Source organism: Dryobates pubescens, chromosome Z (genome assembly GCF_014839835.1).
Source record: "Dryobates pubescens isolate bDryPub1 chromosome Z, bDryPub1.pri, whole genome shotgun sequence".
Taxonomy (NCBI): domain Eukaryota; kingdom Metazoa; phylum Chordata; class Aves; order Piciformes; family Picidae; genus Dryobates; species Dryobates pubescens.
In genome coordinates this window covers 118,057,683-118,082,372 of record NC_071657.1, presented here as the reverse complement: position 1 = coordinate 118,082,372, position 24,690 = coordinate 118,057,683, and the positions used below count along the sequence as shown (strand labels likewise).

Genomic DNA, 24,690 nt, shown 5'->3' with positions numbered 1-24,690 from the left:
AGTCCATTTGCTTTGGCTTGGACATTATCTCATGGTGTCATGGATCTCAGTGAGGGGGAGAATGACAAGAGCCACGATATCATGGTTCCAACCTTTCCACTGTGCAAGCCAATGTATTACGACTTTCTGGGCTTCTGTCCTGGTTTCCAAAGGAGGTTTGCATCAACATACACTGTGTGTGCAACTTCTCATCTACCTGTTGCTGTCTCTCCTCTACTGACTTCTGAACTTGTTGGTCATTCTTGGCCTATCTGGGCCAAAGTCTGGAGCTCTAAAAGATACCAAGTTCCTACTAACTTGGTACAAATGGGCAGCTTTAGAGGAGAAACAGATTTTTGGTCATCAGTAAGAATGTTGTAATGAGATTCCCTGTGGCTTCTGAGTGAGCCTGGGTTAGAGAAGGTCCTGTATGTATGCAAAGCCCATTTGTGGCACAAGGGTATAAGAAACATATCTTTGTTGAGGAGTACTAGGTCGATGTCATTAGTACCCACATGGCTGAGCAGTAAGAGGTATTAATGACCATGTTAAAAATTTGCAGCATCCTTAGGCTGCTGGAGAGCCATGCATAGATGTACAGTGCTTTGATACAGATGAAAGGTCTTGTGAACTTCAGAAAGAACCATAGAATCAGAGAGTTGTTTTGGTCAGAAAAGACCTCTAAGATCATCACATTCAACTGTTGACCAAACACCACCAAAAACATTAAATCACATCCTGAAGTGCCATCTCCACATGATTTTTGAACATCCCCAGGGATGATGACACCACCACCTCCCTGAACTACCTGTTCCAATGCCTGAACACCCTTTCAGTAAAGAAATTGTTTCTAATATTTGATCTAAACCTCCCCTGGCACAATTTTAGTCCATTTCCTCTTGTTCTAATACTTGATACTAGGGAGAAGAGACCAACTCCCACCTCGCTATAATGTTCTTCTAGGCAGTTGCAGAGAGTGAGAAGGTCTCCCTCAGCCTCCTCTTCTCCAGACTAAACAATTCCAGTTCCCTCAGCTGCTCCTCGTAAGACTTGTTCTTCAACTTCTTTGTTGCCCTTCTCAATGGAAGGAGATAGAAATCCTTACAGAAGGACTGAAAGCTGCCTAGGTAGAAGGATGAAGATTTATATAGTAATAACTAGAGAATAAAGGAATTACTGTTTTATCATAGAATCACAGAATCATTTTGGTTGGAAGCAACCTTTAAGATCAAGTCCAGCTATTAACCCAGCACTGCCAGATCGCCACTAAACCATGTCCCTCAGCACCACATCTACACACCTTTCAAATACCTGTAGGGATGATGACTCCATCCCTTACCTGGGCAGCCTGGGAAGCTGCCTATGCACTGCCCTGTGTTTTCTACAGCTTGATCCAGTTTTACTCTATGTGTTATTCTGAAGCTTACTTAAGCATGGTTTTCCTTTAACAAACAACAGACTTTGTCCAAGTAGCTATAGAGTTATCTTGTCTCTTGTACATACACCACCTTCCTTGATGCACATGTTCATAATTCTTACTATTTCAAGGCAGTTACTCAGGGCAGTTACTCAGGAAACACCAGAGCTGAGACTGCCAGCACATCTCCAGCAGCACATCTCTGAGCAGATGTACCTAATGACTGTTGTCACTAGTCACTCCCTTCATCCAGTGACCAGAAGGCTCCTGCTCTCCAGATCATTACTTTTCCTTCTGAGAGGGTGTCAAAGCATGAAAAGGCTGAAAGAAAGCTAATGTTGTGTCTCTATTAAAAAGGATAAATGTGATACTTGGCTAATTATGGCAGCCTGACCTTGATCCCTGTGAGATAATGGACCAGCTGAGAAAGACTTTATTAATAAAGAATTAAAGGAGGGTAAAATCATTAATGTTGATTAACAGTGATGTGTGGACTGACTTCAGAGGCAGGATAGTCTTAGGCTGGGATCAAGCTTTCAGCAGATATTGGTTATTTCCCATCACTGCCTATATGGCCTTGAGGAAGTCACTTTGCTCCCAGTCATTGGGGTTCAGCAGTGAGCCATGTGAGAGGTGGCTAGCTGTCTTCATTTAGCCTCCGCTTTTTGAGTATCCCCTCTCTGGTGATCATCATCACTCCTCACTCTCTAACCTTCACAACACTGAATTCAGAGACACAAGAGGCTGTGGCAGCTGAGCTTATGATCTCGTATTGATCTGTGGGTCTCCCTTCCTCCAGTGCTTGTTCTACACACTAATCTGTGCAAGCCACCATTGAAATCGGTAGCTACTAGAGTGCACAGGGCTTAAAGAGGGCCATTTTGCTCTTTCATAGTCTGAGGACCAGCCTTTTCCCAGGCACCAAAATCACTTGCTATATCTGACAAAAGGGAGCTGGTATTTTGTTTGGAGTGCATGGAAGACTCTTAACTAGAAAGGAGCCCCTAGAAGTGGCAGCAATGCAAGAACCCAATTATTCCTTTGTTGTCTCTGCAGATGTTTGCACTTCCCATAAATCCTGTTGCTTTCTCTTCATCAGCTGCCTTTAAAGTCCGGAGCTTTTTCTTCATGTATTATTACTTTTGCTGTGCCAATAAATAAGCACACCATCAATCAACCTAACAACATTGTAAACTTAGGGAGTGCAGATAAAATATATGGTGCATTAAAAAAATTCTTTGACCGGGTGAGCTTTTTTGTAGCGGGTTTGATTGCTGCTGGTGCCAGTGTAAATTTGGGCCAAGTATATCCACAAATTTATGGAGCTTGGAGTCCTGCCTACAAAGCATTGACCTGATTCCACTTTAGAACTTAATAACATTGCCCAGCACTCTTTGTGTAAATTTGAAATATAATTTTTATGATGCTAAGAATTAGTGGTGTAATAATGTAAACACATCGTGGACTGTAACTCACCCCTTCCCCCCCTGCACCGGGAATGCCGAGCTCCTCGCTGCTTCCTTCTCCAGATTATCCTGGGGCTGGGAGCTTGTGCAAGAGTTTAAAAGTGATTCATGGAGGGAACCAGCTTGTCAGCCCTGGAGCTTGAAGCCCTTTCTTTGCAGCAGGGCTTCATAACTTCTAAAAAAGCATCTGATTTTGCTCAAGTGGTGTCATAGTCTTGACCTAGGGTGACCATGCTGAGGTGCCAGAGAGAAGTTCAGGCAACTTACTGCAGGCAATCCCTGCTGCCTCTCATCTGGCAGCTTATTTTCCTGCTTTTTGTCTAGGTGAAATCAATTATGAAAAAAAGATATATTTTCTTTTAACTGTGTTTACCTCTTTTCCCTCTACTTTCCCCTCCTCCCCTCCCCTCTCCTCCCTTCCCTCACTTTTTATGGTATCCTGAAGGGCTTTAGTAAGTTATGGTCCCCACTTAGATTCACTTTTGGGTCATGTTCCTTCTATGCAAGAGGTTTCTATAAGGTACAAAGAGATGGGTGACAGGATGCTTTGAGATGGGTAACAGAAGAATTGGTGGCGATGGCTATGTCTCCTGAATGGAGATGACTCCTACTCTTCTGGGAAAGGAAGGGTGAAAATCCATTGACAAAAACTGAGTTTATCTTGCCAAAAGTGTCTTCAGTGCAGTCAGCAATAGATGAACTTCAGTTTCCTTTTGAAGAAAATGGAGATCCAACCAATGCTAGCAGGGAACATGAGGGAGCAGTATGAAGGAAAAGTAGGAAAGATTTCCTGATCTGAATGTTCTGGATGACAAGAGATGCACAGGGAAGACTAGTGAACTGGTGCACCAATATAAGGCAGAGATTGTTCATAGGTGGGTAGGTCATTGTATTAAATCTTCATGGATGTTCTACCTGTTCCCATGTAGGATGTCTGCCATTCAAAGTAGATTGGACCCATGTTCTTTTGGACAATGGAAAACACTTTGATGAGGCTTGGATTCCTGATCCTGGCTGTAAACTGTAACAGAATTAAACTGTACAAAGTATAGTCAAAAGAAAATCCATGAACTATCATAAGGTTATAAAAGATCCCTACATGCCTCATCCCTAGGAGAGGATGATACATAATTTGGTCAGTTTCCATCTTATACTGGAAAACATGGTGAAATCTCCTTTAAGTCTTAAGTATAAATGTATGAAACACCATAAAGGAACCAAAGTAATTAGTTCAGGGCTAAGACCACATAGCCTTAGAGAGGTTTCATCACCCTCTTTGGCTGAATTCTCATGATGGCTCTCACTGGGGACTCATTCGTGTATGGCTGTGATGAGAGTCATTACATATATGTGAGAGAAAAGGAGAGAGGGTTCTCATATTTCTGAGACTTCATTATTTCTGCAAGCTACAGCAGAGCACATTTGCAGGCGTTCTATGAGGAGTTATAAATAAAGAAAATTAAACTAGCATTGACCCAATGAGTACAGCCCATTTCATGCAGTGTTTTTCACTGCAAAAGCTCTCTGAGTTGATAACTGGCAAAATTTGGTGATTTGAGGTGTGCATCACTGCTGATACGAGTAATTGGCAAGGGTGGAGGATATTATTTTGAAGAGGCTGACTCATTTGAAAGCATTTAAGGAACAGAATGAAGGTACATAGACAAAATGAGTCAACAAGAGTCTGCTTTCAAATGTGTTGCCCTGGTACAGATTAAACTGGATTTTAGCTCCTCTGGAATCTGAAGCAGCTCTTCTTAGAGTCAGTGAAAGGCTTAACTTACTATACACCAAAGACAAAAGGGATGGGATTGTGCTCTTCCTTGGTAGAGTTGTTAGCAGTGGATGTTTTTATTTCTCCTACATCATGTGAAAACTGTGCTTTGCCAAACTAGGTGATGTCCGTCGCAGAGGAAGTGTGGAGAGAAACTGCCTCCACTGGCAAACACCCACTTAAGGACTCTTCTGCTTAGGTCCTGCTGCAGGGTCCTCTGAGCAGGTTGATATTATACCCTCAAAAATGCAAACCTGACCAGGCAACCAAAGCCTGACACAAGCTGTAAAATAAGAACTATGTTTGAATCCAAACACAGAGCCCAGTCCAAGCTCTGAGATTTTATGCAGTACATCACCCAATGAAATTGCTTTTCTCCCCCCGCCCCCCACCCCGTTTCAATTAGAAAGAACATTAGGTCAATCAGATAAAGCCACATTGGGAGGATTTCCTCTTTATGGCGCTCGCCTCTTCAATTATCTATAATGAACTTCCTCACAGCACTGCAAAGCTTTTTATATGCAAACGAATCCTGTTTTGGGGCTGCTGCAATCACTGCTTGTTAATGAACTTGAAACAAGTGTTATCGGAAAGGTTACAGCACCAGTGGTGGAGGGGGACAGGATAAATCTAGAGAAGAAAGACTGGCCTGAAGAGCTGGGATTGGCCTGCAGGTAACAGTGGACTATCTCCAACCCCCATCCTCCAGCCCCCTTTAGAAGCTTTTCTATTTGACAGACATCAAGCAAAATGCCCACTCTTGGGAAATGGCTGCTCAGCAGCAGATAGGGCTTTCCCATCCTCCTGTCCCACTGATTCACTCTGCCAATGCATCTCCTTCTCAACTCCTGTAGCTGGGGAGGGAAAAAAAATTGAGATGATGTTGCCAAGGTCTTTTCTAATGCCAGGAGAAGGAAAATGAGGTGATCCAGAGGCCCCAACATATGCTGCTCAAGTGAAGAGGAAGGGTGTTGAACCCATATATTCCCAAATGATATTTGGATGTGGTATCTGCTGGTGTGATCGTAACTGCAAACTCTTACTATTGTTTTAATATAGGCTAGTCCACCTCACTTCCCTTTCCTCTGGGTTTTAGTAGTTTAAACCACTCAGGGTTAGATCCTGCCTCACTTTGTCATGCTGAGTAGCTACTTAGCCCTACAACTAGCCTTAATTCTGGTGTGCCTTGACAGGGAGGGTTCCTTAGACTCAAGGTTGGGAAGACTTTCCAGACTGTCAAGCCTTGGCCTTTTTTCTTGATGACTTCTATGACACTGACCGTTGTGTTTCAGCATTGGCAGCTGCCTGGGGATGTTTGGTCATGGGACAGGACAATAGCAAGAGCAGAGAATGTTGGAACAGAGTGTAGCTTCTCAAGCACTCCTCTTTTCACTCCTCTTTGGCTGTGTCTTGTACATGATAAGGTATAAGGCAACTTCCACGGCTCATACACTTGGCTTCCTGGAGCATCCTCACATCTGCTTGTTGAAGCACTGCTCAGCACCAGAATGCCCAAGACAGCAGAGAATCACAGTGGTGAAGCTTATCACTGAAATGCAGTGCCTTCAATTCTTACACCAGTCAGCCAGCTTAACATGGTGGTGTGTTAAGCCTCATTCCTTGGTAACACTTATTAAGATCGGCCTTGTGCCAGATTTGCCTGGGCACATGGACACAAGACAGTTTGTCTCCATCTAGCTCCAGCCACTGTGTGTTTGACTCTCTTGGTTCTGGTGTTAGCCTGAGCAAAGCCAATCAAAGTCCAACAGCAAGTGTCAAGTAATTAGGACCAGCCTATAAATGCAGATGCGCCGTCAGTTGCCCCAACTGGCCTTTCAGCTTGGTATCCCCACTAGGACAGACAGATCCTCTTTGGGGACTGAGGAAGGCTTCTGGACTTCACTGCAGTGATATGCTGGGTGATTACTGGATTTTCTTCCTGCCCCTGGCCGTACATCAGCTCACTCTCACAGCGTGGTGATGGATGGCTTTTGTAGTTCTATTCCTGGTTGGTGTAACTGCAGATATTTTACATCTAATTCTTTTCTTTATCTTCCTAAGCTCTTTACTTCAGTAAGATGTTTCCACCATCTACACTAACTAAGTCCCAGGCTCGCATAACCCAGAAGTTCTGCTTTCAAGCCTTCCAGTCCCTTTCCCTACTTTCCAGCCCTGGATGAGTCATTTTCTTCCTGACATCCCCTGCCTGTGCCTACAGATTAAGTTTGCACCTCCTTATGTAAATTCCCTGTTTCTGCTTGCACCAACTAGACCTGTCTGTAACTTGCTGTGGTGTTCTACAGAATGTGCCAGATACTTCTTGGAGAAGGGAAAGGAAAAGAAAAAGAAAAGGAAAAAAGGGAGACAGGTTTTCTATTGACATCTAGGAGTTGAAAAGTCTTTAAAGAGGGGACAGCCAGGCATTCACAAGTGATCAAGGCAGCATAGTCTGTGCATCTGGGATGCTTATATTTTGTAGCCTGTTGTCATGGCTTTTTGAGGGATCCCATTTTTGTATCCAACTGCCTTGGATTAGCCAGGTGAACACTGCAGTCATTTCCTAGAGAGCTGGTAGCTGCCTGGAACACTGGAATTTGACAGCTGGCAGTTGCCTGATCGTAATGTGGTGAAATGGTGGCAAGCCTTACTGAAGGATCTCCACGTTGCATAGTGGTTGTTTCTTGGGAACTAGATTCACCCATAATAGATGTTTCTGGAGAAGAAGGGGCTGAGGGGAGACCTTATAGCTCTCTATAACTACCTGAAAGGAGGTTGCAGTGAAGCAGGTGTTCTTTTCTCTTAAGTAACAAGTGATAGAACAAGAGAAAATGCCCTCAAGTTGGAGGAGGTTTAGATTGGCTATTAGGAAAAATTTCTTTACTGAAAAAGTAGTCAGGCTGCACAGGGAGGTGAGGTGGTAGAGTCCCCATCCATGGGGGTGGTTAAAAAATGTGTAGATAGAGTTTTGTGGGAATGGTGGTGCTGGGTTGATGGTTGAACATGACGACCTTAGAGGTCTCTTCCAAGCTTAATGATTTTCCGATTCTCTTCTATGGTAAATATTCTGTTCCCCTTCTAAGCCAAAACAAACTCTCTTTTTAACAGCCCAGACTCTAGCTTATAACATGCCTTGCTGGAGCTAGCTGGAGCTGTGCCTTCTGTACAACGGTGTGTTGGCTGTTGAGGAGGCAAGGAATTATGCTCAGAATTTTGATATATTCATATCTCATGTCATGGCATTGTGATTGGGCTAAGTCCCCAAAGGGAACATGATTGCTTTTCCACTACCTGATTAACAGAGCGGGTATAAAAAAGCACCAGAGGAAACTTCCTTGGGTCCTGAAGGTTGAAAGCCTGTAGCACAAAAAAAGAAAGATAGGAAAGGATGGTCTGTAAAAGAAATCCTCCCTCACCTGTTTATCTGAGCCTTCCCAGCAATGCTCCTTGAATACCCTTGTAATGGGCTGAGGCCCTGGGAGGTGCCAAAGCTTTGTAATCAATTGAAGTGAACCGTGAAGTGAGAAGGTTGAGAAGCATCAGAGGACTCTACCTGAGGCTGGGAAATCCATGTGCTGATTTAGCGTGTTGGTTTTTTTCTCTCCCTAGGACTGTCCCCAGCTGCTGCAGGCAGAGAAGATCCTGGTGCCAGTGGAAGTGATTAAGCCGATCACACTGAAGGCCAAGAACCTTCCCCAGCCACAGTCAGGCCAACGAGGCTATGAGTGCATCCTGAACATCCAGGGCAATGAGCAGAGGGTACCTGCCTTGAGGTTCAACAGCTCCAGTGTGCAGTGCCAGAACACTTCGGTGAGCAAGCCCTGAATGCTTGGGGGACAAGGAGGACCAGGAGTGCCTACAGCACTGTCCCAGTGGGAAATGGGGTTGTGTTGCAGCCCACAGTCCAGGAAAGGCTGGCTGGTATCTTACAACCATAGAATGCTTTGGGTTGGAAGGGACTTTAAAAGGTTGTCTAGTCCAAGTGTCACCACACAGTAGTTGCTTCTGCCCTTGGATCCCAGTATTTAGCCTTTCTGGAGCACCTAAGCCATGACCCCCAGACATTACCAGATTAACCTGCTCATATCCTCACAGACACACATCTTTGTGTGCATTCAAAGGGACAAGGTGTTGATGTCAACATTGTGAATTAACTTCACTATGTGAGGTTTTGGTGATGGGACATACAAAACTTCATGAAAACAGTGTGATGGATGCCAGAATGTAATGGGCCAAGAGATGGGTGAGATGCTGAAGGCTCAAGACAAATGAAGCTGGTGAGAGGTCTGGAGAACATGACTGATGAGGAGGAGCTGAGGATGCTGGTATTTGTTGACTCTGGAGAAGAGAAGGGTGAGGGGAGACTTTCTTGCTCTCTGCAACTGTGTGAAAGGAGGTTGGAGCCAGGTGGGTGTAGGTCTCTTCTCTCAAGTAACTAGCAAGACAAGAAGAAATGGCCTCAGGTTGCACTAGGGGAGGTTTACGTTGGATATTGTAAATTATTTCTTTACTGGAAGAGTGGTCAGGCATTGCAACAGGCTGCCCAGGGAGGTGTTAAAAATGTGTAGACATGGTACTTTGGGATATGGTTTAGTGGGCATGGTGGTGTTGGGTTGATGGTTGGACTTGATGATCTTAGAGGTCTTTTCCAACCCTAATGATTCTATGATTCTGTGATTCAGTGATTCTATGATTCTATAAACCTTTCTCCAGCCACTGATTCTGCACGACCTTTGGTTTGTCTTTTTGTCTCTGCCTACTTGTGCTTTTCCATCTACAATGAGAGACAAATAACTCCCCTCCCATGGAGGCTGTGTGAGTCACGGCAGCATTGTCACTGCAGCAATGCCAGTTTTGGGAGCAAACACTGGCATCTTCCAGGAGCTGTGCATATGTGCAATGGTGCTCTCTGCTTCTCTGGACATTTCTCCATAAGATTCATGTCTCCAAGATGAGTCATTTTAATTGCTGTTACTACTGGATGATTTGTTAACCAAAGAGCTAAATACAGGCTTTAGCCATGTCACTGCAGTTCTGCCCCTCCATGCCAGGCAGCACTCATTAAAATCCATCACCACATCTACTGCTGCATTAAGCAACGTGCTGAAGGTTATGGACAGTTCACACCTTTTATGATCTGTGGCAAGCAAGCATCTTCTCAGTGACACTTCTCTACCTATTTCTTTGTCCTTCTCCTTCCTTCTGATTGTCATTGCTGGTAACTTGCCTGTGAGCATGCAGGTTTGAGGTTTCATGACTTCAGCAATTATGAAAAGATTACATTCTAAACCCTGTTGGGCTGGGGGGGAGGGGTTGTTTGTTTCTATTTTTTAATTTTATTTGTTTTACAATAGTGAAAACCTGTGGTTAAAGGGGTATTACACAACCCTGGGCAGAGTCTTAGTAGGGAAAGGGAGCAGCCACCTCTTACAGTGAGGAATTCTCTGGCATACCTAGAATCATAGAATGATTTGGGTTGGAAGATACCTTTCAAGGTCATCTACTCCAACCATCTTGCAGAGAGCAGGGGCATCTTCAACTAGAGCAGGTTGCTCAGAGCCCTAAACAGCCTGACTTTGAATGTTTCCAGGGATGGGGCATCTACCACCTCTTTGAGTAACCTTGGCCAGTGTTTCACCATCTCAGTGTAAAACATTTCTTTCTTAGATCTAGTCTAAATCTTCCACCTTCATGGAGACCGTCACCCCTTGTCCTGTCACAACAGGCCCTGATGTAAAGTCTGTCCCCATCTTTCTCATAGATTTAACTACAGGAAGGCCACTAGGAGGTCTCCATGGAGCCTGCTCTTCTCCAGACTTAACAACCCCAACTCTCTCAGCCTGTCTTCGTATCAGAGGTTTTCCAGACCTCTGGCCCTGCTCCAACAGGTCCATCTCTCTCCTGTGCTGAGGACTCCAGAGCTGACCCCAGTACTGCAGGTGGGGTCTGAGCAGAGCGCAGGTACAGAATCCCCTCTTTCCACCTATGGCTGACCTTCTGAGATGTGAACACACATCGCTGGCTCATGTCCAGCTTTTCATTCAGCCAATGCCACCTGATGGGCTGAGCAGAGAAAAGACTGATTGCCTTAGTAGTCCTGGAGGGTCTCTTTCAGCACCTGAATTTGTGGTATCCAATAAATGACCCTGGTTTTGAGAGATAATTATTAGTATTCTCTGCATACTGCAAGAAATTGATAGTGCCTAGGACCAAAGATATGGCCTTCAATGATTCCTGGAGCTGCATTTGCTTATGGGATGCCTGAGTGCTGTGACAGCATCATGTTAATTTTAGTGTTTATTTTCATACCAGAACACTCAAGGCTACTTCTGAGCTGTGCAGAATGGCAGGGTTGAGTCTCAGGCTAATGGGAAAGCACTCCATAACCACGCTGCTGCACAGTATCTGTAGGACACTTGTTCCTATGTTTGGTGTGGCTCGGGTGGAGTTTTCTTCAGAGAAAGAGACTTATTTTGGAATAAACTCAACTACTTTCTATCATTTTTTTTCTGCCTTCCCTCTCCCTGTCTTTCTCTTTCCTTATTTCTTTTTCATTTCTTCCCTTTTCTTTTGAAGGCACTCTGACTCTTTTATTTGAGTTTTTCTTTTCATGTTCTTCTTAGAAATGTTATTTCATTGTTAGCTTGAATTTTTCCAGATACTGAGAGAGGGAGATGTGGAAGGGAGAGCCAGACAAAAGAGAAACATTCACACAGATATAAAAAGGGAACAGAGAAGCCCCAGCTCTGTTAGAGCAGGTGGCAGAGGACATGGACAATAAGGAAGGAGTGCTGCAGATATGTCTCCATCATGATTATTTCCTTCCCTGTCTGAATTTGCATTCAGTCGGGAACCACTGTGACACAATGAGACTCTGCTCCAAGGGTCACCTGGCTTTAGAACCAGCTGTATGAGCTTGTTTGCAAATTGAATCCACCCCTTCAACAGCGCTTTTTACTCAGCAGAGCTGCTGGATGAGACACTGAATGTAGCACCTGCATTGCAGACTTGGAGAAGGTCCAAAGGAGGGTGGGAGGACGTGTTGTGATGGTGTGTCCCTGAAGGAATGCTATTCTGCCAGCAGATCTTTCTGTTGGTGATGCATGCTAGACTAAGCAATCATTCTTGGCTTGTTTTCCTTTATAAGCCTCAAGATGAGCCCCCTCCCTTTGTACACTAGGCACCAATGAGCTCAAAATTCAGCTCTTGCAGAATACAGGATTTTTCCTGCTTTTGCACAGGCTAGGAACAGGAAAAAGCTTTAGCTCTTGTTTTCCACTGCCTGATCCCTCAACATTTACACCTGGGATCATGAAACATCTTAAGCAGGCACTTTTCTAAGTGTCTCCAACTTCATTTGAAGGATGCTATAAGGACACCCAGGTGGGACCAGCCTATCTGATGGTGTGTCAGTAATGTCATAGCCAGCACTGATGGTGCCTAGGTGCTTGGTCTAGTCAATAGCCAGGTCTGTCTCTCCTCCTGTCTTTCCTGGAGATATTTCATTTGATAACAGCAATAAGTCACTGCAGGCAGTGTGCTCTGGGACAATTATTGTACTTGTCAAGTGGTTTGAGACTCTCAGCTCTGGGCTTTGTCCTCTATCACACCACCCAAGGCATGCAATTATCACTCAGAGAGACCCTACCTGCCATTCCTTATTGCACTTATGATAGCTCTGCCGACAGTCTGGGCACAGAGTGATGGGAGGAAATGAAAAGGCAGAGAGGTAAGGAGGCATATAAATAAGTAAGTAAAAATGTCAGCAGGAATGGCTGAAATTGCAGGATCTATTAGTGCAGAGTGCAACCTCCCCAGTGGGAAACAGTGGGAACCCCAGCACTTGCAATCAGCCCAATATTAGCAACATATGGCATGAGGAGGGAGATGGGTGAGAGATGACCCACCTTTACCATGCCAGGATCATTGCCATTAACTGCTTCAATGATTCAGCCAACATTCTTGCTTGCTGTGACCCTGCCCTTTGCCTGGCCTTAGCACACACTGATTTTGAGCAGCAAAATCTCTTCAGATAATTTGTCTCAAGTCCATCCCAGGTTTGTGTGTTGTGAGACTTGGGGTGGTCCAGCAGGAAGTGCTGCCTAACTAGGGATAGGTAAAGTAAATGTATTTGTCACATCATTCTACTGGTGCAAAAAGATCTCAGCAGCATTTGACTCTGTGGCTGGCTCACACAGTAGAGTGACAAAAAATAAAATCAAAGAACAGAAAAGCAGACCTGGGGGAAAAAAAAAGAGGAATTTTGGGAAAACACACTTGTGGGTGGCCAAAGGAAGACAAACACAGGGCTGTAGCCTGTAAATTCATGCCTCAATTATTGTGATGCATGATTATTATTTATCTACACTCAAATATCACAGAAAAAAGCCCAATCGTGATGTGGGCTTTATTATCCTGGGTGATACCCAGACACAAAAATTCAGTCCAAGCTTTGGGAAGTGGAGTTCAAAAAGATGTGATGACTTGGGCAAGAAGTTCTTGAATTAATGAGGATTTTAAAGATCTATTTCAACCAAAATGACTCTATGATTCTAAGTTTTCTACCTACAATTTAGGGCTGGAAAACTTATGCAAAGAGGGATTGAGCAGCCTGAAATTGCACCAGGGGAGGTTTAGGTTGGATATTAGGAAAAAATTCTTTACTGAAAGTGTGGTCAGACAGTGGAACAGGCTGCCCAGGGAAGTGGTGGAGTCACCATCCCTATAGGTGTTCAAAAAACCCCATGTAGACGTGGCACTTTGGGAGATGTTTTAATGACCATGGTGGTGTTGCATCAATTGTTGGACTCAATGATCTTGGAGGCCTTTTCTAATCAAAACCAATTCTGTGATTCTAAGTTTCTGTAATTTGCACAGGATCATACAAGGAGTTGATGACGGAGCCAGGTACAGGGAGTCAATCTGCAGGCTGGAGATGTACACAAATGTGGTGTCAGGGAAAATAGACTACTGCTGAAATGTTGCTAGAATGATGCTGTTTGCAGGTGGTTCCCTACTATTGGACACAGGATCATAGAATCATTTTGGTTGGAAAAGACCTTTAAGATCATCAACTCCACCCATCCTCTCACTCTACCAAGTCTGGTGCTAAACCACATCCCTCAGCATCACATCTCTGCATCTTTTAAAAACCTCTAGGGTTGGTGATACAACCACCACCCTGGGGAGCCTTTTCCAGTGTTTAATAACATGGCTGAGGTACAGAGAGGAAATATCATGTAACTGCTCTTGGTTTATTGTCCTAAGTGTGCCCAAGCCAAACTATCAAAGGGCTTTACCCTCTGATACAGCATCCCGATGGGATGCAGCAAGATGTCAGACATGGATATGGATCAGCTCCAGGCCCTCAGTGCAAGGAAGACATGGACCTGCCTGAGTGGGTCCAGAGGTGGGCCACAAAGATCAGGGTGTTGGAGGACCTTCCATATCAGGACAGGGTGAGAGAGTGTGGTTGTTCAGCTTGGATAAGGGAAGACTACAGGGAGACCTTCCAGCAGTCTTTCAGTACTTAAAGGAGGCTTATAAGAAAGATGGAGAGAGACTTGTTATCAGGGAGTGTAGTGATTGAATAAGTTTGAAATGGAAAGAAGTAAGTTTAGATTAGATATTAGGGAGAAATTCTCTACTTTTGAGGGTGGCGAAACATTGGGACAAGAAAGTTCCCCAGAAAGGTGTGGATGCAAAGGACAAGGGGCAATGGATGCAAACTCAAGCATGGGAAATTCTTGACATATGAAAAAAGTTTTTTGCTCTGAGAGTGATGGAGCACTGGAATAGGCTGCCAAAGAGGTCATGGAGTCTCCTTCTCTAGAGATCTTCAACACCCTCCTGGATACATTCCGGTGTGACCTGCCATAGGTGATCCTGCTTTTCAGGGGGCTTGGATTTGATGATCTCTGGAGGTCTCTTCCAACCCAAGCATCCTCTGAGTCTACGCTGCATCCCAGGAAGTGTTCAAGACCAGGTTGAACTGGGCTTTGAGTAACCTGATTTAGTGGAAGGTGGCAACCTTGGTGACCCCATGGCAGAGGGGTTGGACCCATGTAATCTTTAATGTCTCTTTCAACCCAAAACATTCTATGATTCTATAGCTAGCACAAATTATGTGGCTTCAGAGGTGTGTGAAGATGAATTCCTGTAATGCAGGGTGCCTGTAGTAACAGGATCCCCAAAGCAGACAGGAATTTGCAGATTTCAGTATCATTCCATGAAGTGAGCTTATTTTTGCATAGCTGTTTTAGGACTGGCCACTGATTTTGGAGCTGTCCTCTCAGTCTGAGCACAGTGAACTTCCATCAGAGAAACAGTCAACATATTTATAGTAGCTTTTGTACAGTATGTGAATCCACTAACGTGGCCAAGTGATATGATCGGGTCAGGCCATGTGGCAGGGGTATCAATAGTGGCAGAGAGTTTTAGAGGCAAAAAGCTGGTACTTAGGAGTTCAAACTACATTCTGCTATTCCTGCAGATTGCAACAGCCCCTTCTAGCAGCTTTTTAGCATTTCCTGGTGAGAGTCAGTCTGCCTTTCTGGAAGGGCAGCCTCTTTTTCTCAGTGTGAGCCTCTAAATTGCATGTAATTTTCCGCTTTAATTTGATTTCCATGGTGAGAATCCAGGTTTGGCCATATTAATAGTCAGGTTTACATCTTTTGAGCAGTTTTGCCTATGCTACAGAAAGTTATGCAAGGCAATGTGTACATACAAGCCCTAATGGCATGGATGCTCTTACCTGTAGTATCCAGGAAGCTCTGGTGTCCTAGAGATTGATACATCATCCCTTTTCTCTTCTCTGAAATGTATTTCCATCTTGTTGTTAGAGCTGGGCAAATCCTTTTCAAAGACCCCCATTGAGTTCAGTGAGTGAAGAGTCACAATAAGTTAGCAGCTCCTGTGGTCTGAAAAGGACAGAGAATTTGCTCACAGGTACCTTGCAAATGGCTGTTTGGCTGCTGTGCAGCCCACGAGATGGCTGAGTCACAGTATTAAAGAATTCTTTTGACACAAAGAAACCTTTAAGATTATCAAGTCCAACTATTAACCCAGTACTGCCAGGTTACCACTAAATCATGTGCCTCAGCACCACATCTACAAGTGGCAGACTGGGCACTACAGTAGGAGTAAACTCATCCCAGCTCCCAGCTGGCTTCATCCTTGGAGCTCTTCCATGGGGATCCTGCTGTTTATCCCCCCACATTTGTTTCCAATTCTGGATCAAGTCTGCTGAGTTAACAAGTCTAATATGTGTTTGCCCCCAGTGCTGCAGACAGATAAGATCTGAAATCCCAGCTGGGCTCCTGCTGCTGGCACTCAGATCTTCAGTGGGATGAAAAGCTCTGGGAGACTCCAGCTGCCTGTCCCTTGGCTTCCCTCTCTAGGCTCTAACAGCTAAATCCCAACACACACATGAGTCAGCTCTGCTGAGACAGAAAGCAATGCTTTCTCAGGCACCTGCAAACTCAACATCAGTGTCATCAGGGTCATCAGTGGCTCTGCAGAAATGCTCTTTCCCATTCCAAATCAGCATTTGCAAAATATTGCGCAAAGCAGGCATTCACAAAGCTCTGGAGTGGCAGAAGATTTCTGAATTCAGTTTTGGGCCCCTTGCTGAAAGAAAGACATTAAGTTGCTGAAGCATGTGCAGAGAAGAGCAACAAAGATGGTGAAGGGTTTAGAGAAAAATCATATGAGGAGCAACTGAGGGAACTGGGGTTGTTTAATCTGGAGAGCAGGAGGCTAAGGCGAGACTTCACTGATCTCTATAACCATCTGAAAGGAGTTTGCAGTGAGGTGTGGGTTGCTCTCTCTCCTCCCCAGTATCAAGTGATAGAATGAGAAGAATGACAATTGCACCAGGGAAGGTTTATAGTTGGTATTAGGGGAAAAAAAAATATTGAAAGGATGGTCAGGTATTGGAATAGGCTTCCCAGGGAGGTAGTGGAGTCCCTTGAGGTGTTCTAAAAACATGTAGCTGTTACACCTTGGGACGTGGTTTAGTGCCCATGTTAGGTGAATGATTGGCCTCAATGATCTTAGGGGTCTTTTCCTGAAGAAACAATCCCATAATTCCATGGTTCTGTTAATTGTTCTGTGTTTCATAGGTGCTCTTCTTCTCACTACTTTCCCCATCCTTGCTCCAAAAAGCTGTGAAATGCCAATGCTGTGAGTCCAAGTGACTCCACGTCATCTTACATCTTGCCGGCAGTGACATGGTGTCACAAAAATGCTAATATTGAGCCAGACTGTTGGATTCATATCTATTGTGAAAGGCTCTGCTAACCTGCAGCTGCTCTTTACTTCCATGGTAACCACAAAGCTTATACCCATAAATACCTTATAACTAGATTGTAATCACAGGGTCTTGAATATTAGTGGCTAATTGTGTTTAGTTTGTCCACAGAGAAATTTCCGTTCGACTAGCACTCACTCTGCTGTAATGGACAGAAATCACCAGATATGATTTACTCTGCAATTAGATGTCAATTAATGGATACAGAAAAACCTTCATCTAAAAGGCTCAGAGCTTTGGCATCTCTGTGGAAAAAACATTCCGAGACTCTAAATGATGGGAAACTCTTTAGTGGTCTCTAAGATATGCCAAACCAAATCAGACAGCTTACTGAATTATAGTTAACCCTGTAGTGGGGAAAGCATCTTTTTCTTTGTATCAACCACAAATACTGGCTGGAGCAGCCTTATGGAGAAGGATTTGTGGGTGCTGGTAAGTGAAAAACAGAAGATGAGCCAGCAGTGTGTGTGTGTAGCCCAGAAGGCTAATTGCATCCTGGGCTCCATTATGAAAAACAGGACCTATAGGTGAAGAGAGGTGATTCTGCCCCTCTGTTCTGGTGAGATCCCATCTGCAGTGCTGTGTCCAGATCTGGGGTCCTCAAAACAAGAAAGACATAGACCTGCTGGAACAGGTCAAGAGGAGGCCACAAAGGCGTTCAAGGGCCTGAAACACCTTTGGTATAAGGACAATCTGGGAGAGCTGGGGCTGTTCAGCATGGAGATCACTGCAGAGAGACCTTATTGCATCCCTCCAGTACTTAAAGGGGGGCTATAAAAAAGTTGAGGATGGACTCTTTATCTGGGAGTGTAGTGACAAGACAAGGGATAATTATTTCAAACTGATAGAGGGTAGATTTAGATTGGATATAAAGAAGAAGTTCTTTGCTGTGAGGGTATTGAGACACAGGAACAGGTTGCCTAGAGAACGTGGAAGTGTTCAAGGCCAGGTTGGACAGGCCTTTGAGCAACCTGATCTAGTGGAAGGCCTTTGATAGACTAGATGACCTTTAAGGTCTTTTCCAACCCAAACCATTCTATGATTTATGAAAAGTGGGAGCTAGTCCCTTTGTAAATCCCAGTGCAGAGATTCCTGATCTCAGAAGGGTAGATCCTTATGTGCACTGTGGTCAGTAAGAGTAGGAGACATGAAATGTGTCTCTTCCTTTTGGCTTGTTCCTATTCTGTCCTTTAAGCAGCCCTCTCCTCTCCCATTATGAATCTTTTTCTCTTTTAGTGAAGCATTGGATGGAAGCTGTGGATGGAGGTGGACAACTGGGTGAACCCTCTGTGAACTGGTTTCTGTCAGAGAGCTCTCTAAGCAGAGAGACCCTCCAGAGATCAGTTTCCATTTCATTTGTTAAAATCAGATCTTTGTACTCAGCTGTGCCTGACAAGTGTTTGTTTAGGTCTGTCCAACTCTCTCAGAAGATTTCTATGCCCTTCTTCTTGCTGGAAACTGAATCCCCCCTTCTACAGCTGAAGCCTTTCTGTTTCTGAGTAGGGAAAAACAACTGCCTTCTGGGGCTTATGTATGGAACAAACTCTATCTACTACATCCCCAAATGAGGTTTTGTTGGGTTTTTTTGGCAGCAATATGGCATTGTTGATACACAATCTGTGCTCTTCAGTAGTCCCCAGACACTTTCCTGCAGCACTGGCCAGTCACTCCACTTCCATATTTGTTTGCATTGATTTCTCCTCCTGAAGAACACTCAGTACTTGCCTGGATTGAATTTCACTTTGTTGATTTTGGCCCCGTTCTACAATTTGTCAAGTTTGTTTTGAATTCTTAACCCTGCTTTTGGATGTTGTTGCATTGGTGCCATTCATTATAACATTAGTCTGTCATCCAAGTCAGTAGTGAAAATAGTGAATAACTCTGCAGTCAGAACAATGCTCCATTTGTGATGCCCTCCCAACCTGACATTGAATTATTTGACTTCTTTTTGGCAGCTTGTACATGCATCTGCGGGTGGCTTCTTTTAGATCCCATTTCCTGAGTTTGTTTATGGGAATCTCCTGTAAGGATTATAGCAAATGCTCTACTAAAATCAAGATAAATCACATCTGCTGCCACCCCTTTATCCACAAAGCCATTAAACCTGTCAGAAAAAGAAATTAGATTGGGTTGACACAATTTGTTCTTGACAAATCTATGGTGGCTGATTTTTATCACCTTATCATCTTGCAGGTGCTTATAAATTGATTGTTTAATAATTTGATGTACTTTCTTCTTGGGAAGCCAAGTTAGGCTGACAGGTCTATAATTACACAGACCCTCGATTTTCCCTGGTTTTAAGGTATTTCCATGATATGCTTGTTCCCTGCTTCCTGAGAACTCAACAGGTTTTTCCAAGTTTTAAAAAATACCTCTGACGTACCTAACCTTACATATTTGCTCAGAATCCCAGAATGGTGGGGATTGGAAGGGACCTCTGGGGATCATCTAGTCCAGCCTCCTCTCTCATACGGCAGGTCCACTTAAAGAAGGTTACACAGGAATGTGTCCAAGTTGGTTTTGACACTCTCCTGAGAGGTGACTTCGGTCTCTCTGTACATCCTGTTCCAGGGCTCAAGGCATCTATGGATGTACTCAGCATCTATGAAGTGCACAGCAGAGTTCTATTCATAGAATCATAGAATGCATCAGATTGGAAGGGACCCTCAAAGCTCATCTTATCCAACCCCTCTTCAATCATCAGAGAAATCTTTTACTAGATCAAGTGCAGGACCCCAAGTCTGACTTCCCTTGAGCAATCTGTTTGGGTGTTTCACTACCCTATTCCTATTACCTTGTTTCAGTATTCACTACCCATGTTGAGATGGGAGACCCACAATGCATGATGTGCACCTTAGAAGTGCACCCACGAATTGGCAAAAGGTCCTTCAGAGCTGTGCTCAACAGCTCAGCAAGAGGCAGGTTTCCAATATAAGCCCCATCACATGCAAATACACTTAAATCATGGAATGACTGGCTAATGGCTGTAGGTTATAGAATCACAGAACTCTCAAAGTTGGAAGAGACCTTCAAGATCATCACATCAAACTGCTCACCTAGACATCACAATCCCACTCCCACTAAACAACATCTCTCAGTACCACATTCACATGACTTTTAAATACCTTCAGGAACAGTGACTACACCACCCTTCTGGCAGACTGTTCCAATACCTGGTGACCCTTTCTGTGAAGAATTTTTCCCTAATACCCAACTTCAACCTTCCCTGGCACAACTTGAGGCCATTTCCTCTTGTCCTGTAACTTGTGCATATGAGAAGAGATTGACACCCCCCCTTGCTCCAACTTCCTTAGAGGACAATGAGGTCACCCCTCAGTTTCCTTTTCTGAAAACTAAACAACTCCAATTCCCTCAGCCACTCCTCACAAGATTTGTTCTCCAGACCCTTTACCAGCTTTGTTGCCCTTCTCTGGACTGATTCCAGCACCTCAATGTCTTTCTTGGAGTGAGGGGCCCAAAACTGAACACAGTTCAAGGTGTTGCCTCACCAGTGCCAAACAGAGGGGGGCACTTGCTCTACTGGAACCACAACTTTGAGAGCATCCAGTGGCTTTCTGACAGGTAGTGGTGGTTAGGGAGGTAGCCGAAAGCTCCATTTCTCTTGTTCACAACTTGTAGCACCACTTCTTGCCTCCTTGCATCCCCTCCCCACCTGTGGCCACCATGTTAAATCTGGGTTTGGGATTTTATTTTATTTTTTCCTTTTCTTTTCTTTTCTTTCTCTTTTTTTTCCTCTCCCACTTCTAGTATTCATACGAAGGGATGGAGATTAACAGCCTGCCAGTGGAACTGACGGTCGTGTGGAACGGGAATTTCAACATTGACAACCCAGCACAGAACAAAGGTAAAGAGTTATTTCAACTTGTCCTTGGAAGCTGTAACCTTAGCAACGGGCTGCATGGCTCCCTACACTTAACAAAGCCACCACCATCTCCCCGTGCTGCCTGCTGCATACTTGTTCTCTGCACTCTACAAATTACCATTTTTTTTTGGTGTGTGCTTGATGTTCCTCCCCACCTCAAACCCCAACACTTCTCTCTTTACACCTGAGAAATACAGCTATCCCTCCCACTTGTGATGCTTTCTCCCTTCCCTCATCATCTTCACCTCCCGCTTCTCCCCACATTTTTTGTGTCTTGTTTTTATGCCTTGCCTTCTCCAGCTTTCTTCCTCCCCTTTATTTCTCCTGCAGTGATGCTTTTCAAGTTAACATGCCAGGAGTCCAGGCGCTGTCTGCTCTCTCAGAGGCAATGTAGTAATGAGGAGGGGAATGGAGAGGGGGAGGAGAAAAGCTGCAGCTCACCATGGGCGAAGTTGGAACAAAATGAAATGATAATGGCAAAGGACAGAAAACCACCCCCTGCCCAGAGACTGGCTCTGTTTAACTCCACCAGTGTCACAGAGCTGATGTGCCCCTCACAGAGGGATATTGCATCTTCAGCCATGACCCTGGGGCAGGCATTTTTGCTGGAGATGGTGGTCCATTCACGTTTTCCTCATTACCCTCAGCCACCCTGAGGTCTTCCACTCAGGCAACCCCTCCTTTTCATCTGCAGCTCAGACCTGCAGACTCTTCTTACATCACCATGTCTCAAAAGTTTCTCCCTCCCTCATTTTACCTTTTCTCAGAAACTTTCTACACATTTTCCCATTCCATCTCACTCCATCAGGAACTCACATGACCCCTCACACCATTTCACACCCACCCTCACACTGAGGGGTAGTGGGTGAGGTTTTCACCAACACCTCACTGAACCTGGAAAGCAATACAGAGGGCAATTCTTTTTCTCATGACATGACACCTTCCTGTCCTTCTTCTCCTCCACCCATTTCTGTGATGTCTTTCTCTGCTGGTCTGAATAGCCAGTGGGTTGAAATAAGCAGTTTGAATGCAAAAAACTGCCTCTTCTCCCTGACCCTTCCCCCCCAAGCCCCCCTTAACCCCCAACCCCCACCAACCCCAATTTTCCACCTTTGTTTCCTCTTTTCTCTCTCTCTCTTTTTTTTGAGGGGGGTGGGTTTGGGGATTTTTTGTGTGTTGAATGTTAAATCCACTCAGTAAACACAACAGGCAAGGCCAGAGAGCCTTGTCTAGCCCTGGCATCCAGCAGCATGTCACAGCTCATGTTCATACTGAAAACCTTTCTCCATGCTCCAGCTGTCTGCCCTCTCTTTTGCCCTCCAAGCTGTGCCAAGGCATTGCCAGGACAATGCTAATATTCATGGGTTCAAACAGTGCCATGACCTGTGCCGGCCTTAAACAGTGTGGGCTGGAGGTTGGAGTTTGGGCACTAATCCCAGTCCTGCTTAATTTTCTACTACCATTACAGCCTGAGTGTTTCTGATGCAACATGGTCCACACCAAGAGTGTAAACCTTTTGGGGCAGTACTGAGCTTTCCCAGTTGATGAGGAGAGAAAATCTATCTCATAATTATGATGATTGTGTCTTTGGGTATTTCTTTGCTAGTAACAAAAATCAGACCAGGGATAGAACTCTTCTCCCAAGTGACAAGTGATAGGACAAGAGGAAATGGCCTCAAGTTGCACCAAAGGAACTTTTGGTTGGACATTTTGAAAACTTTCTTCCCCAGAATGGTTGTCAAGCTCTGGAACAGGCTTCCCAGGAATGTTGTAGAGTTCATCATCCCTGCATGTGTTTAAAAAGCTGTGTAGCTGTGGTGCTGAGGGGTACGATTTTGTGGTGGACTTGGCAGTGCTGGGTTAGTCGTTGGAAGTGGTGATTTTAAATGTTTTTTCCAACCTAAATGATTCTCCCATCCTGTGAACACAAGAAACATTTGTGGTGCTTAGTCTTTAGCACAAGTTCTTGTGTTATTCCAACCCAAAAGTTTTTAAGCAATGACTAAAAAAAAATTATGAAGTGGCACTGGCTGGTGGCTATCCCAAATGATGATATCATGTTTTGGGTCAGGAAGAGAGCTTAGGCATGTGCTTATGGATATATCACAGGGAGGTATATCACATTCTCTTGAGGACACAGCTTCATTTACCAGCGTAAACGTAGTGGCTACAGACAAACATAAAACCCTGGCAGAGCTTTTCACAGTGCTGCAAACAAGCAGATCTTCTTCCTTGGAAAACTGAGCTGTGAGGGGCAGAGGCAGGATACAACCCAGTGTCTTTCTCCAGGCAGTTGCACCGGGGTATGTTGCCTTCAAACAAACAAGATGCCACTACTTTCATAGCCAGCATCTCTTGGGCTAGGACTGGTGGGCTGAAAAGCTAAACTAAGCCAAGCCTACTGAAGTGCCTGCAGATATTCACTGGTAGAACTGCAAGCAGAGGAACTCAGCAAAGCTGAGGAAATCTAACAGAAAATTAAGGAAAGGGCTGCATCTCTGGACTCCTGTAGCACACAGTGATTGACAGCTACTTTGCAAAATTTTCTTACACTCAACCTAGAAAAATATTTTTTTTTCTGAGCTGATGTTGGTCAATACTTGTTGAGTTTTGGAGTGCAGGTATGAGAAGACAGACAGAACTTTTCAGAACGCTTATCCAAAGGCTTTGAGCTTTGGCACTGTGCATAGCTGTAACCACAGAAAATACTTTAGTTACCTACAGACACAGCAGAACAGAAGCCCAAAGGGAAAATGCCCCATCTTACAAGAATGTGTAGACGTGGCACTTCAGGTTTAATGACTGTTGTTGTGATAGGTCAACAGTTAGACTCAGTGATTTTAGAGGTCTTTTCCAAATGAAATAAAATTATTTCGTAGGAGGACTGCAACATCTCAAGGCTTTATTTGGAAAAAGCTTTGACTGCTTCTAATCACTCAGCAGCCCAAGGTGGAGCTAAAGCATTAATCAATTGCTGTCTGTTATTAGAGGGGCATCAACACATAACCTCAAAATGCAAAGCAGACAGAATTTCTGGAGCAGAAGGAGGGAAGGCTGGTTCAGCGTCATAGTGAACATTGTGGATTTATCATCTCTTAGGATTTCTGTTATGGAAACCTGGATGGTGTCACCTTAGCATCCAGTTCTGGGTAGTTTCACACTAGGAAAGGCCTAAAGTTTAAGTTGTGGTAGACCAAGTCTAGAAAATGGTTGTAGGATGAAGAACTGATGCTGAGAGTGGTTGTAGGGGACACTATGATGTTTGGTTTCTGAAAAAGAAAAGAATGGAGGCCAAATCACTGCCCAAGCATTTTAGTCCCCAAATTCCTTCTTGCAGCCCATCACTCTACTGGGGACAACATCCTTCCTTCTCCTTTCAGCTTACAAAAACATCTTGTACTAGGGATGAATTCTGACAAGTGCAATTTATTTACCCCTCGCAGAGGTCCTGCCTGCCTCTGGGATGAGCAGCCCAGAACACTTTTCCCTCTCTCGGTCCTCATTCTACTCTCTGACATCCCACCACTCTCCCATGCTATCTGTATCTCTCAGGTCCTCTTTTTTTTGTTCTGTCCCTCCAGTTCACCTGTACAAGTGTGGGGCCATGCGGGACAGCTGTGGACTCTGCCTGAAAGCTGACCCAGACTTCGAGTGCGGCTGGTGTGAGGGACAGAGCCAGTGCACACTGAAGCAGCACTGCCCAGCCCAGGACAGCCAGTGGCTGGAGCTGTCCAGCACCAAGGGCAAATGCACCAACCCCAAGATCACAGATGTAAGTCACAGGTCTACAAGAAGCTGGAGTATTCTCTCTTGTACCCTTTTCTTGATTTATTTTCCTGATGTGCTTTTTGATTGGTGAGGGGA

At 44.6% G+C, this 24,690-nt stretch overlaps 1 protein-coding gene across 2 annotated transcripts in view; it reads left to right on the top strand.

Annotated features, from left to right (window-relative positions):
• PLXNA4 (plexin A4) overlaps positions 1-24,690 on the top strand; it is a 538,983-nt gene that overhangs the window by 421,410 nt on the left and 92,883 nt on the right. For both annotated transcript variants that reach the window (XM_054178000.1, XM_054177999.1), the window contains exons 10-12: positions 8,243-8,443; positions 20,712-20,808; positions 24,408-24,598. In XM_054178000.1, the coding sequence (XP_054033975.1) occupies positions 8,243-8,443; positions 20,712-20,808; positions 24,408-24,598 (489 nt within the window). The remainder of the gene's footprint in view (positions 1-8,242; positions 8,444-20,711; positions 20,809-24,407; positions 24,599-24,690) is intronic.